At 42.2% G+C, this 17965-nt stretch overlaps 1 protein-coding gene across 5 annotated transcripts in view; it reads right to left on the reverse strand.

Moving 5' to 3' along the window:
- Positions 1–17965, reverse strand: part of DOCK10 (dedicator of cytokinesis 10) — a 293838-nt gene that overhangs the window by 30978 nt on the left and 244895 nt on the right. For 4 of the 5 annotated variants that reach the window (XM_084847133.1, XM_084847130.1, XM_084847129.1 and 1 more), the window contains exons 35-42: positions 17662–17783; positions 17455–17569; positions 15697–15763; positions 13228–13275; positions 12379–12480; positions 7805–7929; positions 4370–4482; positions 2557–2694 (exon numbers count right to left, since the gene is read on the reverse strand). In XM_084847133.1, coding sequence (XP_084703259.1) covers positions 2557–2694; positions 4370–4482; positions 7805–7929; positions 12379–12480; positions 13228–13275; positions 15697–15763; positions 17455–17569; positions 17662–17783 — 830 coding nt within the window. The remainder of the gene's footprint in view (positions 1–2556; positions 2695–4369; positions 4483–7804; positions 7930–12378; positions 12481–13227; positions 13276–15696; positions 15764–17454; positions 17570–17661; positions 17784–17965) is intronic. The other variant, XM_084847134.1, reaches the window with a different exon arrangement.

Here is a 17965-nt window from a genome sequence, read left to right on the forward strand (position 1 = left end):
TCGCTTTCTTATGCCACATCTGTCAATGCTAGATCAGACACTTTATGCTTCTATAAACTGGCTAAACAATTCCAAGAAGCTAGCTGCAATCAATGGCATATAGGTACAAAAGGATCTCCATCTGCCAGGCCCATGATCATCTCTACAGGCTAGTGCTCATGATATAATTTCCCCAAACTTGCATGCTGTTGGAAGGATAGGCGAGTGTCCCTGCATAATGTGTGGCTGCTTGACTTCTGTTACTTGTGCTTAGGGAAAACTTTTAAGAACAGCTTCAAATGGATTGGACGTGGACTGCTGGAAACCATGGAGACCCCTCCCCTTGCATAGGACAGGAAGGATCCCCATGGATCCTGAGCTTCAGTATCTTCTGAAAGCATTACAAGACCTGCTTGTGGTATCTTTGAGTCAAGCATGGGCAACCTGTGACCCTTGGCCTGTTTGCAAAAGCCCTCTGCAGGAGATCAGTTCAGACCTCTGGCAAGAGTGGCCTGCTCCATCCCCAACAGTTCAATGGGCAGGGCAGAAGAGGCGGCAGGGGTGGGGAGAGAAGGGGTGGCACAAAGAGAAAGGAAATGGAATGGCGGGGGGAGACAGAGAGAGAGAGAGAGAGAGAGAGAGAAGGGGGCATGCAGCCCCTGACAAATTACTCCCAAAGGAATGTGACCCTTGGCAGAAAAAAGGTTCCCCACCCCTGCTCTAAGTGGCTGGGATACTGACTGACATTTCTTCTTATTATTATTGTAATGATATTCATTCTTATGTTTATATTCTCCTTTTTGTCCATAAGGTCCTCAAAGCAACTTAGTATTTATATAGCACTTTGAGATTGCTTCATGTACATTATTTTGCTGTAATCCTCTCAGCAACCCTGCAAGGTAGGTCAGTATTATTATCCACTTACTGTGGATGGGGAGCTGTGAGTGGTTTGCCTTAGGTCACCTACTGACTTCATGGCAGAGGAGAGATTGAAACTGGGGATTTCCTGATTCATAGCTTGGGCTGCCATCCTAAAAACGCTTTCTAGGGATGAAGCCCCACTGAATACAGTGGGAAGTTACTTCTCAGTAAACATGCACAGGATTGCACTGCCAGTCTCTTACCCATTAAGCTACCCCAGTTTAAAATATCTTTTTCTGTTTTAGTATCCATCTGGAAACAGAGCTTGGCTGTTACTTGCCTAGAATAAGAGACAAATCTAACCAAAATCCAGCCTTCCCCAATCTGGTGGCCAATAGATGTGTTGGACTACAACTACCATAATCCCTGACCACTAGCCCTAATGGCTGGGAGTAATGGGAGTTGTAGTTCAAATCATCTGGAGGGAAACAGATTGGGGAAGGTAGAGAAATAAGCAATAGAAGTTAAATGAACTGAGGTTTCTCTGGATAACAACACAAATTGGTGGGGAGTCTATGAAGAATAAGTAACATTATTACCTGTTAAAATGAGACTACTAAAAGAACAGTGAAAGAAACAGTCAGGAAGAGAGGAACACTACTGCAACTTGCCATGGAGATTGGTACTCAAGAAAGGATCCAGGTCCACCCGCTCTCCCCTCCACCTAATGGGGCACATGGGTCAGATGATTTGTCCTTCTCCACTCCCCCACTATGCAGACTGTTGGCAATCTGCCATGTACTTTAATGCTGTTTCTGCCCAATTTATCATACATTTCCATTGGCCCTATAAATTCACCACTGGTAGAGTTACAACATTCCATTTTGTGAAAGGAAAGCATTATGTTTGCATGCTGTTTTGAGTACTTTATTGCTGTATTTATTCAAGGAATGGCCACATTAGGCAAGGGCCATCTTGCAAAAAATTCACCTTGCAAAAAATTGGCTTTTCAAAATTTGCATTATTAGGTGGGGTAGAGTGAGGTTAGGGGCAACCAGAGAATACGATGGGAAGGGAGGAGCAGAAAGCCAATGTAATCCAGGTAGGAGAAATATAGTCAGGACTAAAAAGCACAATAATCCCTGGAGATAGACAGGAGCTCTGTTGTAGAACTGAAACAAATTTGGCGTTTTCACCTTGCCTCCTGGTGTTTCTCCCCAAAATCCTTCTCTGTGACTTGAGTATTCACTAAGTATTTGAATATTTACTGTTCTATGGTAATGCTTAATTTCTGATCACTTTTAATTTTAATATTTGTTATTGGACAGAATTTGACAAGTTATCAAGCAGTTGGCTACTCTTCTAGCTTTTGACTATAATCATAGTTGATTTGGGGCAGTATTTTATAGCTATCCTGCAACAGATTTAATATATGGACAACTTCTGTTGGAACTCTTACAGTATTTAATAGTGATGGTATGTATGGCATTTGATATCTAGCATCTGAACAAATCCAAGCACTCAATATCCACAGCACTCAAGTTTCAAGGTTTGAATTCAAAATCCTAATTGTTGTGTGAAAAGTTCTGAAACACAATTCCAATTCTGATACTGATTGACCTCCACATATTTTGCCAGTCATGATTGTAAGCTATTTTTTTTTAAACAACAGATGAATATTTGTTCATACAAATGGCTAAGCATACAGGGACTTACCTTACTCACAAACAATCTTAAGGCAGCAAACACATGCTTGAGGGCTGTTGCAGAAGGATTTTTTTGCAAAAATAGCAGGTAGGTATCAAAGACTTTTTTCATTAGTGTATTCTGGCAATCTGATTGTTGCAGTTGTTTCTGAAAAGTCCGCAAACAAGCAAATAAGCTAAACGATTTGGCTTTTGTTCATTCTTTTCTTGACACCCATTTCTCTGGTCCAAAATGCTCACAGCCTCTTCCAACAGAACTAGCAGTGAAGCCTCAATTCAGTTTCTCCAGCTCCACCACCCACAGAATTCTGCTCCCCCTAAAAGAATTCTGTCTTTTACGGGGAGTCTGTGTTGAATATGAAGTCTGTGTTAAAGACTTCATATTCTCTGGATCCATCTTTTTCCTCACATACATTCCCAACATATGCATCCAAGGGAAACTAGGGAGAACAATTTGAGACTCTGTTCCTAATTGGCAGTTGTTCACTGTAATAATTATTTAAAAAGTCAGTTGCCTGACTTCATAAATGCATAGTGGCCTGAATGGTAGCTTCATTTACCTCAACTAAAAAAAGTAATGAAATAGAAATATTTATTTAAGGTACCAGCAGCCTAATACTTAAAAATGTACTTGGATTTGAGCTGACTGAAGTCAGCGATACTAATGATCCTAAAGACACAATCCTATGGGGGTAGTCAGCTGCCTCCGAACTTGGAGGTGGCCAACTATCCAATGAAAGGCAGGGGACGGGATCCGCTCCTCCGTGCTCCACCTGCCCTGCATTTGTGGCTAGACAGCCGATTTTGGCTGTCTAGCTGGGGACGTCGGAGTGGGAAGGCCGGATGGTGCATAGGAAGCATCGTAACGATGCTTCTGTGGTCTCCTCCCCATCCCTGGGAACGCCCCGTTTTCGCCTGCTCCATGCTGTAGTTACGAGGGTGGAGATGGGGTCAAACTGTGCTGCCTATGAGGGGGAGGGGAGTGAGGTTTCTAGGAACCAAGCTCAGAGCCCCGGCTCGAAGCTCGGTTCCCAGAAACCAAAAAAATCCTATGGCCATCTAGACACTGTCTAGCAGCCATAGGATTGCTCCCTCCATGGAATAATTATGGAATAAATCAGCTCAGATCCAAATACTTTTTTAGCTTACCTGGTTTGTGGTTCATAGCCTAAATGTGGATTATAAACCTGAGCATATGTTTCACAGTGTTGGTATAAATCTTTTGGAACCACAGTTTTACGAAGAGAAAAATGCAAATACACATTTTTAACCTTTGTGCGAAGATCTGAGATCTTATTATAGACTTTTGAAACTACTTATATTTTCAAGCTGTCTAGATCTACACAGCTTAAAAAGTACAGAGACGCTCTTGTGTTAGATGCTAGGACCCATCACTCTCCTGGACTTGTAGTCACGCATCTTCATGTGTCTGAAAATGAATTGGTTACGTCTCTGCCAACATCTCTCACAAAGAAATATATGAATGACTATATTGTTGTATATGCTGGGAAAAACAGGACACGGTAGCCCAGAGGACTGCAAGATGGCAAAACAATGATAGGTAAAAGCAAGTCATACCCTCCAACATAACAAAGCAGTGTAATACATAATGTGAGGTACATTGGCCTAGCACATTCCTGGTTATTTGCAAGCATGATTCATAGATTTTGCACAGATATGACACTTTTGGCTCATTCATTTTGCAACATCTTTCTCCCACAAATATACTGTGCATCTGTCAAATGATAGCTTGGCATAAACCATAGGCAATGTGATTTCCATGTAAAGTGGCCCATCATGATTTTGGCATACGAAAATGATACCTGGTGATGTTGAGTGAAAAGACATAATAGGTCAAGAATAGTAAGGCAAACTTCTGTGGCAATGTTGGCTTCAGTATCTACGTAGTTCACAATATCTGTTTCGTTAGAACCACCTACAATAAAATACACCTACATTTATTTTAAATGTTATGGAGAAGCTTCTTTAAAGTTAACAAGGACAGTGGAATTCAGCAATGGCATGAGCCGTTAGCAAAACATCAGCTATTTTAAATTTGTTTGTACAAAACATTGGGAAGTATCCAATGGGGTGCTGTGGCCCTGTTGATTTCGTTGAACCTCCACCAATTCTGTTCTGCAACTGAGACCCACTGCTTCTTCATTGGGGATTTAGCCTTTCTGGGACCACAAGAGAGCTCTGCTGACCTGTCCCAATCCAGAAATGACCACTCCCACTCACTTCGAAGCAATACAACTCTGTACAAAATGATGCATGGTGTGGAGAAGGTGGATAGGGAGACATTTTTCTTCTTCTCTCAAAGTTCTAGAACCCAAAGGGGTCATCCCATGAAGCTGATTGGTGGGAGACTCAGGACAGAGAAAAGGAAGGACTTCTTCACATAGCGCAGAGTTAAACTATGGAATTCGCTACCACAAGATGTAGTGATGGCCACCAATTTGGACAGCTTTAAAAAGGGCTTAGACAAATTCATGGAGGTTAAAGCCATAGTCCTGATGGCTATATGCTACCTCTAGTATCAGGGGCTGTATGCCTATGTACACCAGTTGCTGGGGAACATGGGTGAGAACCCCATGGAGGATGGACTCAATGGTCTTATAGGTCACTTCCAACCCTACTATTCTATGAAAATGCTGTCACATTCGTGTCCCGCTTGTGGGTTCCCAGTTGACAGCCGGTTGGCCATTACATGAACAGAATGCTGGATTAGATGGACCTTGGTCTGATCCAGCATGGCTCTTCTTATGTCCTGTTGTGCAAGTGGTGGGTCCTGCCTGCACAATGCAATTGGTGGGAGGTGCAGCTTGTGCAACCGCCCCGTTGGATACTGCACATGAGGCTTTCTAAGCCAGTTGTATTCTGAAATTGCTGCAGGAGCAATGAGGCCATTGGCTCAATAGTTCCATACTTTGGGGAAAGCATATTTTGAATGGGTTGTTTTAACTGGGATATATGGAGACTCACTGCTCCTGGTTGAAACATGCTGGACAATATCCACATAATAAATGGCTACTTTCAAATGTCTGTTGAGTCCTGCCTCTCTATTTGCTTTTCCATGTTTTTGGTACTACTCCATCACCACCACTCTTCTTCAAACCTGATCAGTCAGGGATTCGAGATGCTCCAAAAGTCTTTGAAAACCTGGTCACTCATTTGGGGATCAAACACAGATTTTGTAACAGTGCAATTACATGCAGTAATATTGTCAGGGCTGTGTGTACTCTTTGATAACAATGTATTAAAAATACGTATCAAATAAAAATATTTATCAAGACTTATGAGACCTGCATAAATTATGCAGATCAAATATCTTTGCATACTTACTTTGCATGATTTCTTGTACTACCACTAGTCATGCTAGCTCCTGCCTACCAAGGAGCTTTGCAGGAGACTTAAGTTCCACCCTCTGTTTACTTATAATTAACCATTCTTCTGGCTGCTTAGATTTTACTGGGCACTTTGAAGCCTGTCTTACTGTTGAGATGAAAGCTGAGATCCTTAGGCACTGAATTCCTAGCCTGATTCCACATCCTGTGGGGTTTCTTAGCTTGTGCAGAACCACAGAATACACATAGCCCTAAATATCAATGACGAGTGAAAAAAACTAGCTGTAGTCTTTTTCACTCAAATTACTATATGTTCATAATAAGCCAGCTGATTTCATTATTGGAACATATCTCCACAAAATAAACCATGTTGCTTTGGAATGTGTAGAATGCTTATGATTAGAAGGGTATCAAAAATGTTCAGCAGGGCAATTTGCCTGCTCCTTGATATGCTGCCTTTGAACTTGCAGGCATAGATTGAAATATGACAAGGGAATGAAGGACAGGGCCTTTCTGTTATGGTACAGGCCAAAGGAAGTCTGCCTGGGGCTATCACTGCTCTACTTTCAGTTTGCATGAAACAACCAACCATGGGTTAATTAACCCATGGGTTGTCAGGGCCACATAGAAGTGAGTCAGCATGCTGCCTCCTGCCTGTGCACGGCTTCCACTTTGCATCTGGTTTAGAAAACAACCCAGGAACACCCCGTTCCTGGGTTGTTCAGTGTGACATGCAAACCCAGAATGCTGGGTTGTTGAGCAGGAAACAACCCAGAGTTTTAACCTAACAACAAACCATGGGTTAAAACTCTGGGTTGTTTCCTCCTCAACAACCCAGAATTCCAGGTTCTCATGTCATGCCAAACAACCCAGGAATGGGGCATTCCTGCTTTGTTTTCTAATCCAGACACAAAGTGGAAGCAGGAGGTGAGTGGGAGGCTCTGTGCTCACTTGTGCAACAACCCATGGGTTGTTGTCATGTACAGACCGGATCCATGACAGCTTAGGGCCAAACCAGACATGTACATGTTTGCTAAATGCACGCTCACCAGCTATGAAGTGGGCAGTGAAGAGTCTACATTTATCACTGACAGCGCAATCCAATACGTATCTACTGAGACGCAAATCTCATGAGGTTTCACCAAGACTGCTGAATGTTTGGATCAAGGTTAAGATTTCCATATAGAATCCAATTAAACAAGATCGTGTTCTGACATTTTGAGGCTGCAATCTATATCCTATATTTGCAGTGAAGTAATTGCATATGGTTATCAATAGACGATTTGGCATACATGAACTATCACGAATTATATACATACAGTTTGATTTGATATCACAGTGCATCGAATTTCTTTTCTCAATGTTTCTGAAATACAGCAGATACGGGGTGGTATCCACTGGTGCTGCTGCGCTCCTGCCAATTCCACTGTGCAAATGGGAGCCACTGCTTGGGCAATGGGGATTTAGCGCTTCATGAAGCCAGCCCCCAAATGAGCAGAAATGCTCAGTTCTGGATCAGGGCAGACAGGCAGAGCTCTGTTGTGTGAGCTCCGCTGACCTGCTTCTGCTCATTTCCAGTTCCTGTCCAAAGTGCTAAATCCCTGTTGCACAAGCAGTGGGTCCCACTGGCTCTTGGACAGGGTTGAATGCTGCCACAGTGACATCTTTCCCCTAAAATAAACATTAACCATTCTTTTACTGTTTTAATGGGCTACATTTCTAGCAATGAGTAAACATGGAAATGATACAGAGGTTTAATATTTTTAGGTCTAATTTCCCTGTTAAACATGATGTCTCCTTAAGCCCACATAATTGCTTCAGAGTATGATTCTAGTTAGTGTGGCGACAGTCCATATTAGAGCAAAGTATAACTTTTCATAACTAGACTGTTAGGTCTTCTTCTGTGCTTACTTGCAATGGTGCTGTCTATCATCTGCAGGAGTTTAGAGTTGGAAAAGGCATTTTTGCCACGGATTATTGGTAAAGTTTGAGATCGGTGATGCTTGTGAATCTCACTGCTGGAAGCAGAATGTATCCTGTCAAATGAACAGACAGAGCATTTTGCTTAGTTGTTATATGCGATGTCCCAAAGGTTCCCACCCCAAGTCCCACAGGTTTCTCTTTAGCACTATACGGTAAGATGATGGTTTCTATTTGGTACATGGCATTGTCTCTTAATGTGAATATTCCAAAGCAAGGAAGAGCTGGGAACAGTGAAATGTTCTAAAGTTCATTAGAAAAGTTATGAGCAGAGTAATCCTAACTTCCACCAGTGATCAGCCAAAGGGGGGGTTAGGATAGGGCGGACAAGCTGCATCGCTGGGGGAGAGACATTCTACTGGAAAGTGTTCTGTCTGTCCTGGAAGCCCCTGGTTAGGGATGTGTGAACCCACCCCCATCTGGGTTCTCTGGGTGCCCGCCCAGCTTCTGCAACCTCTTGCTGGTCAACGAACCGCGTTCAAGCCCCTCCTGTGTTTGGTGAGTAGCCTGCACTCACCCTGGCGGCCTCATCAAGCTCTGTGGTCGCCATTTTTCGAAAAATAAAATGGCGGTTGCAAAAATGTGCATAAGTGTATGGGTGAAAATGCGCATTTTGCAAATGTGCATATTTGCGTATGTGCAAAAATCCACACTTTAGCAAAAATGTACATTTCACACACATACAGATATGCGCATTCACAAAATGTGCATTTTTGTGCACTTTTTTTTAAAATGCCGACCACATTGCTCAAAGAGGATGTAGGGGTGAGTGTGGGCCACTTGCCAAACATGCGCAGGGGACGAGCATGGACAGGGGCTTGGCGAGCAGGGCTCGGGGGTGCAGGCAGGGGTAATTCTGCTGCATTCCTGGACAGAAACGCGCACTCATTTCATCCCTACGCCTGGTAAACCCACAGAATGCCCTGACAGACAGAGCCACCAACCATCTTTTTCTGATAGTAGGACTCAACTGGAACATTTTTCAGGCACCTACAGATTTGCTGGATTCAAAGTCCCCTCATTCTTCAGGCACAGCCCTGGATGGGACCCCATACCTATGCCAGTCTTGAAGTGGCATAGGGCTCTTTCCTCCCATGGGGACCAATGGCAGTGAAATCATCATCATCAACCAGGACAGTAAAAGAGAAAAACACTGCCCATCCCTTCCTCTCTTGCCAGACTAAGCCAGGAGGGCTTTGGAAGTGGTGGATCATCCACCACTTAACTCCCTGCTCATCCCATTTCGGATTGTTCTTAGGGAATGTTTTGTACATCCACATTATGTAGCCTTAGGTAATTAGCTAACTGTCTTTTTTATGTTTGCTTGCAACAATGGTGTAGGAGGAGTGCCACAGATTATGTGTACAGTTTGAGATCAAGGATGCGTTTCACTGCTGGCATGATAGTGATCCAGTAGTGATCCAATCTCTGTGAGGCACCAAATGGCTACATTTTACAAAATTGCCTGGCATGTTATGGACTGAACTCTTGGTCATAAGTGAACACACAAACAAGAAAATGTACTTATTATGTTGTGTACTTAGCTAAAGTCATACCCCACTTTATAGCTGGAAAAAGACAGAAACAAGTAAAAACCATACAATAAATAAAATTGTGCAATTCATATTTCCATACCTATCTGTACTATAGATCCTCCAAAATAAGCATAGCTTATATACTCTTATAAGATGCACAGGCTAGGGCTTTGGTTGAAGTTTTGTTTTTAGAAGTGCTCAATAATTAAATGAAAGCTTTCAAAACCCGACCACCAATTAATCATCAGAAGCGCTAACAAGAATTAGGATTCTGCTAATACAGTTTTCTAGTCAGGTTACGTTAAATCAGGGTCGGCCCTACTATTAGGCAGAGTGAAGCAGCTGCCTCAGGAAGCAGGTTTGGGGTGTTATGAAAGGGTAGAAACGTGTTATTTGTTACTGTTGTATCTTTATTGCCAGGGATGGGGAGAGTTATTTATGGGATTTTTTTTATCTGATGTGCCAAGATAACTTGGCTAGCTTTGGGAACTAGGTACCTTGACTTGCGTGGGGGAGGGGCATTGGGGCTGCTGTTTGCTGCTCTGCCTCAAGCAGAAAAATGCCTTGGGTTGGCCCAGAGTTAAATGCATCATAACAAGCAAAAGGATTAAGCGTTTCCTTGTGGGAAGCAGGTACAGTGAAGCAGTGGTGAGAAGTCCACCCCAGCTGCTATGCCTTTCTTTTGGATAGGCTTCACACTGGTTCTCCTGTAAAAATGCAGCAATCCAATGGCCTAGTGAAAAGTTTCATTCCAGGCCCAGCTGTAAAGTGAGAAGTGTTTATTTCGAAGTGAGAAGGCAAAGGAATGCATCATTTCCCCTCAAGCTTCATTTGGTTCCAGCCACATGCCAAGACAGATAGAAGGTAGTACTTTTTCACACAGTGCATGGTCAAACTATGGAATTCACTATCACAAGATGTGGTGATGGCCACCAATTTGGATGGCTTTAAAAGGGGGTTAGGCAAATTCATGGATGAAAAGGCTATCATTGGCTACAAGTCCTGATGGTTATATGCACTTCCAATATCAGAAGCAGTATGCCTATGTACACCAGTTGCTGGGGAACATGGGCAGGAGAGTGCTGTTGCACTCATGTCCTGCTTGTGGGTTTCCTGTGGGCAGCTGGTTGGCCACTGTGTGAACAGAATGCTGGACTAGATGGACCCTTGGTCTGATCCAGCATGGCTCTTATAACACAAAGCCATTTTCCAATTAGCTGCGTATGTAGCTCTCTAAGAACCATGAAATACAATACAAACACATACCAAGCAGACTTAAAAAGTTAAGCTCTCAAGTATGTATCTTCAACAAACCAAGGACCATGTCAGTTTTAATCTCAACATTTGACAGTTCGTAGGGCCAAATTATATGTGACATTGGAGATCCGTAACTGGATTCCCCAACATTTTCATTTTTGCTTTAAAGCAGCCATAGGAGGTTCTGGATTTTAACATAACAGTGACTTTGGATGAGGGGGATTAAGCCTTCCCTCCATGCCATTTCCCCTAACTCAATTGCACCTCTAAAACTGCTATTACCCAGCAGTGGGAAAAATACAGGTACCTGATTTTTCTTTTCTTTTATGGGGCTAACAGCAGCTTCAGAAACAAAACGGAAGCCTTTTGCACTTGGTTTAAAGTAAAAATCCTGGGAGATCCTATTGCAGATCTCTTGCATCATATGTAGTTCAGCCCTTAGATGTCAGGCCAATGCTAGGGATGGACAGACCCACCCCTGTCCAGTTTCGGCAGGTGCCTCTTGAAGGGCTACACGAGCCCCCTTGGACCCATGCTCGAGCCCCCACAAGCCACCTGCACTCACCCTGGATCCCATCTCTGAGCCCCTGCCATTTTCCTGAGCTTGTTTTTACAAAAAAAAGGAGGTCTTTAAAAATGTGCATATTTAAATATGTGCAAATTTGGGCTACGAAAAGTTGATATACACAATATTAGAGGCATAAACAGGCCATTCATGCCTCTAATATTGCATAGATCAGCCTTTCCCATCCCGAATTTGTGCACATTTAAAAATGCACATTTTAAAAGGCTCCCTTTTTCGTAAAAGCAAGCTCAGGAAAATGGTGGGTACTCGCGGACAGGTCCAGGTAAGTGTGGGGAATGTCTGGGAGGGCGTGAGTGGGGGCGAGCAAGGCAAGAGGCTCAGCAAGCACAGTCTGGTGGATGCGAATGGGGGGGGGACTCAACAGACTCCCAGACCGAGTCGAGCTCCTGCACCATCCCTAGCCAATGCCCACTATCAGCTTTGCCTGCTGTAGTCCACACACAGAGAATAATGAAGCCTCATCATGTCCAAGGAATTGCACAGTCAAAGCAGCTGGCTCAGTGGCATCAGGATGAGCCAGATGCAATGCTGCCTGAATTTGTTAGTGGATGCTGAGTAGGACAAACTCTTGGATACAAGAAGCACAAACACTACCGTTACAAGGTCTGTTAAAGTGAAGTAAGCGATCAGAGTTGAAGTTAGAAACAGAAGCCCTTCTGATCTGCCCACCCGTGAGAGCAGTTAGATGGGTGATCACATATGAGAAGGCTTTCTCTGCAGTGGCCCCACACCTCTGGAACAAGTTGCTATCAAACGTCCATCATGTTTCATCTCTATAGGCTTTTAAGAAGGCCTTGAAAAACATATTACTTTACCATGGCCTTCTCTGCTGTTGTTGCTGTTAATGCTGTTGGCATTGTTGCTGGTTTTACTGATGGCTTTTATTGCTGTTTTTATTGTTTTTATCACTTTTAATATTTTAACTGTTTTTATGTATTTTATTGCTGTAAGCCGCCTTGGGAAGGCTTCTGCCCTGAAAGGCGGCCAAGAAATGTTTTAAATAAATTAAATAAATAAATGGTGTGATAACAGTCTAGAGAAGTGGAAGATGAGCAGGGGGAACAGGCTGCTGTAGATCCCTTTAGACTGGAATGAAGTTAAAAGCTCAGTAGCAAAACACATCTTACCACTGGGGCAGAAGCCCAGACGTCTGACAGGATGAGTTAGAGCCTTTCAAGGTTCCATTATTCTGGGTGGTTTGAGCAAACTTAAATGCAGCAGCAATTTTCCTAAATAATAATAATAATAATAATAATAATAATAATAATAGCAATCCTAAACATTTTCCTGTAGTAGGCCCAACTGAACACAGGACTTACTTCTGAGTAAACATGCATAGAATTGCACCACACATTAGCCTTTCATATGAAAAATGCATCTGGCATAACCAAATCAATTTATATAGTGCCTATTCATTATTGTTTTTTACTGCTGGAAATGTAGGAGACAGAGAAGCTCATTGTTACTGCTTCAAATGAAAAACAAACCATCATAATATGGCCAAAGGAAAGTGCATGACCCTTGTTAGCTGCAAAAATATTCTAAAACTATTGAGATAGTAGCCAAAAATGAATACTAAGAGGCAAGAAGATTCCAGGCTGTAATCTTTGCAAAATGTTATTTATCCCATTATACTACCAGCTATCTGTCATAGCAAGGCCACACATTTAACTGGGAAAAGGGAAGCATAAATAAACAGGCAACTACTAACGTCATCAAACTGGAAGTTTTGTACATGAGGCCACCCCAACCCAAACCTTCCCATGTTCCTCATTACCTAGCATCTTAATACTAATGAGGCAGAGTGTATTATTTGAAACTCTACCAAGTAGTGTGCATTGGAACTCAGCCTTCTGAGAAAAAAGCTAATCTGGCTGCAACGTGTACATGCTGGCAATTGCTGCATTTACATGGTAACTTCAAAGTGTGTTTCAAATTTCATCTTGCCCTATGACTTATAACTAAAACATAATTACCTCACAATGATTCGTTTTCCTAGATATCTGAAATTTTGAAGGCAAACCCTGAAAGATAAAAAAAGAAAGACTCAAATCATTTCACCTGGTAGTATAACTTTACTATTTTTGCAAAACATCCACACCTAGTGTTTGATAGACACATATGGTAAGTAGGGATGCTGGAGAAATTCAGGACAGACTCAAATGAACTCGGATTTCGAAGAATCCGACCTGCGGGATCCGCTGCGGAGCGATGCCCTCAAGCTGTACCGAGTCCGTGGACATTTGGATCTTCTAAAAAAACCCACGTTCCCTAAATTTATGCAAATTTATTCGTAGGAAAATACGTTCCTGCTGAGACTGGTAAATATAGGCGGGGAAAAGTTGAACAGAATGGGGGACAAGACGCTAAATGTTCTGTACTGAGGTAAATTATATAAATTGTTGCGAACCCTCTTACAGAATTATTTGCATATTTTTCAGCATAACGAAAATAAAATCTAAATTTGTCTGTGAATGGACAATGGAGCAAAAGGCACCTGACAATGTAAGTTCCTACTTCAAATTCCACTACTAATGACATTCAGGGCATAACATCCCACCCAGATTGCCACAAACAGGTTCCCTCCTCAGGTTCATACAAGAATTTACTGCTGTCTTTTGTGATGAATATAGCATGGTGGCAAGACTGAGATTGTGCCATCATGTCTATCTGACCAATATTTATTATATATTTCTTTATTTACAAGATTTATGAACTACTTTTCAATTCCAATTCCCAAAAGGAAAGTAAAAGGAAGTGACAGTCCAGTCACCAAATTACGTTTCTTGTTAATTTTCTCCCATATGACAGGAAAAGCAACTGTACAGTGATTTTTACCCTGTGCAAATAGGTGGTCTGAACCCACCCCATAGATAATAATGTGAAGTGCAACAGAACTGCAGTTTTGTTACTCATTTGCTTCATTGCTTGAGGCAGCACTCCTGCTTCTTGGCTCTCACATTCCCTGGGTGCTCAAACACCAACTTCTCATTTTTCTGTTCTCTGATCAGGCAGCACTGTCAGTGCCAATCGGATTCTGAGTGGGATGGGGTTGTGCAGATGCAGAGAGACCAACTGGACAGTGAGTATGCTGTTAGCAAGCAAGCTTTCCTAATGTAACATGTTCTTGCAAGAGGGGAACTTATAGCTTTATCATTTATACAAGTCCTAGATCTTCAGTGCCTATGGAGGAATGTGGGCAGGCCACATTGGATTGAATCCAGATTTTGCCTCCCACAAATGCAAGGACTTTTATGTCTATGGAAGGCTTCTGATCCCATGGAGGAATCCCACTGGTAGAAAGTGGGGTCAACAATTTGCATTAATTTCCTCTCCCACTGGAACCTCTTATGCCCCCTGCCACCAACAGAGTGGGAGTTAGTGCTGGTAGCTGCAAAGGAAGGGGCAAATGGATGGAAATCGCTTCCCCTTTCCAGGGGATGGAGCATTCTGAGCTGAACTCCATTCAAGGCATGCTACTGCACGTGGAAGCAAACTCAGGTTCCAATCCATAGAAAGGAAGCATCAGCAACTAATGATTTGTTCACCTGACCTTCTCTAATTCTTAGCAGAAGAGAGAATGTCTAACTCTAGAGATACAACTATTTTCTCTGTTCTCATATGGATTGGATTTCTGCACAGGATAAATGTGAAACTGTGATTATCTCTCTGTTACGTTTTCATAATGAGGCAAATGAACACAGTCACATCTTTCATGTATAAGCAGCTAGTTCTGTGTGCTGAGCAGACGTCAGCAAAGAGAAACTGACTGAGCAATCATAGAATCATAGAATAGTAGAATATTGTATTTTATAGAATAAAATACAATCCTATGTATTTCTACTCAAAAGTAACTTACTCCCAGGCAAGTGTGAATGGGATTGCTACAGAAGATAAATTAGAATATTCCAAGTCCTGTTACGGTATGCGATATATACTGATTTTGACAAGGGGAACAAAAAACTTACTCACTTGACAACAGAACAAAGGGGAAGAATCTGTCCCATGGTTATTCAGGACTGTATATGGTGATGCCTCCTATACATAGGAGAGCTAACCAAGTAGACAACAAAGTTCATTAACATAAATGCTGTTAGAAAAGGTGTTGGAAAAATGAGCTTCAAAATTCATTTTGAAAAATGAAGGAAGACTGCCCAAGCTATATGTACTCAGGGTTATATGGGTTCGGTCCAAACTTAGAGTAGACCCATTGAAATCAGTGTGTCATATTAGTCATGACTAGTTGAAGTCCAACCTTGTTTCAATGGGTTTACTCTAATTATGACTAAGTCTGGATCCAACCCTATGGGTTCGGGAGTGAATAAATACAAATGTGAATGTGGGGACTGAATTTTATAAATATCAATAATGTTGCATTTTGTTTCCTTCTATTTCAGTTATTACCAACAACAACTGTGGAAGAACAAACCTCAAAGTGAGCTTACTCTAAAATGCTGAAAAAGTCTGTTATCTCTGAGAATGGGGCTCTCTGCCAGTAGGAGATCAGTGTATCTGGAAAGAGATATCAGAATTATAAATTTATTATTCACTGTTTTTGAACCAATTTCTATTTTACAATGCATCATCCCAAGTGCACTGCAGTAACCATGTCCATCTTTCTGCTGTGCTGTTTTCTACTTATGGAGTTAGTAAGCAGAGCTGTGCGCAAATGACCTCTCAAAATTCTCCACTCTATTTGTGGGCAGAGAAATTGGGAGGAGAGTTTCGCTGAATTTCTACAGTGGGAGGAGAAATTCTCTGACAATTTCTCACAGGTAGGGCTCACCACTGGCAAGGGTCATAGCTGAGCTTCTCTCTTTTTTTCCTAGGGGTTTTGTTTTTTTGCATGGCCACCGGGGGGCGGGGTAAGAAAAAGAAAAAAACATATCTCAGGATTTTTCTGAGAAAAATGTTGTCTGAGAAATTTTGGCTCAGCTCTAGTTGTCATTCTTCAGGGTTCAGCGCTTTCCCCAGGACTTTCCAAATGTTAAATTTTGGAGGGGTGATTGTGGATACATCTTGTCTCTAATGCAGGTGCAGAGAGATGATTGTACAATGAAGGACAGGACACTTGTACACATTCCTCAGTCACCTCCTAAGTAAAGGAAGCACAAGAACCCTGAATGCAACCCATGAGAATTTCTCCTACTTTAATTTTCTTTTCAAAAGCAATTTCTTTTCTGTCAAATTGAATGAGAATGGTTGAAAATAACGTGGGAGAAATTTTCGGCACAGCACTACTAGGAAGGATGTGTCTTTGCAGAGGCGGTGTCAAGGGTTGGCATGGTTGGGCACCTGCTGAGTGCCCCAATCCCAGCAGGGGCCTACTGACAAGAACCCTTTGGACCTGCACCTCCTCATCACCACTGTAATTTGTTTGTTCACCTGCATCTTGCTCAAGTCCAGACAATGGTGATGGTGAGGAGGAGGAGGAGCAGCAGATGCCACTGCCTTCCTGCTCACTGGCTTTGTCTGGCAAGCAAGTGGTAGCAATAATGAGAAAGAGGAGGATGAATAATAGCAGCTGGTGACCATGCCGTCAAGACAGTAGACTCACTGATGGAAAGGGGCCCACTGAAGGTCCCTTGCCCAAGGGCCCTCCAAAACCTGAGCTGGCACTGTGTCCTTGCTCCCAACTTATTTTATTCATACCAGACCAAGCTCCTCTTGATTTAGGTTTGATAATCTCTCACCCTCCTAAATTAAACACCATCAAAGTTTCTGTCTTTTTATATGCAGATGACGTTTTCCTGATTTTGCAAACCAGGCTGGGACAAGATTGTTTACTAGATTCATGGATTATTGCAGGGATGAATATTTAATTTAAGTTCCATTGTTTTCAGTGGATCAACTCTAAGTAAGCCTGGGTCCAAGTCAAAAGTCATCGTATTTTCAACAAGAAAGTTACATATTCCTGGACCATGGATGGTCACAGATAAGAACAAGTTGACACTTATAAGTACCTTGGGATGTGGCTTCATGAATCTATCAACTAGAAAGTGCAGGATAAAGTAGCAAAGACTAAAACAGAACAACATGTAAAAGCAACGGTCTGTGTGTGCATGTTTACTACCACTACTACTAACTCATAGTTAAAGAACTCAAGCAAAAGCTCACTGGAAGAATTGGTACCAAATGAAGCCTGAAACATTTTATGTGAATCCAAGTAAAATGCAAGCAGTTGCACTTTACAGTTCCCATACCTTCTGAAATTGTTTTCATAATGTGAAGGAAACACATCAGGAGACTTCTTGTTTCAGCTTGATCGAGTTTGTCAAAACGAAGAGCTGACCCAACCAGAGATAATGGCCTCACAATCTGTTGGAGGGTAAAATGCAGAGGATCTTTGTATTGATCAGAGATTCTTCCAATTCAAAAAATTGCTTCCAGCAGTTCACATGCACACTTACCTTTTCGCAGGTTTCAGTCACCTCGCTGTTCTTTTCGTTGGTGCTTGGGTTGGAGTCGAGACTCGCTAAGGAACCCCTGGAGTCAGCATGGTTTGCTGCAGAAATAGCTATTGATGAAAAAGCTGGAAACAAAAGCCACAGCGAACATGCTAAAATGATGTTTATGGATACGGAAATTAAGCAGAACGATGAAAACCCAAAGTGCAGAATGTAAGTGAGAACACAGTGTAGTTCAATGAATGAAGACGTTTGATGGCTATGGGTCTGTGTGCATGAAATACAGTTGACATAGAACTACAGTGAT

Source organism: Heloderma suspectum, chromosome 3 (assembly GCF_057233095.1).
Source record: "Heloderma suspectum isolate Gila_16-S chromosome 3, 16-S_ref, whole genome shotgun sequence".
NCBI lineage: Eukaryota > Metazoa > Chordata > Lepidosauria > Squamata > Helodermatidae > Heloderma > Heloderma suspectum.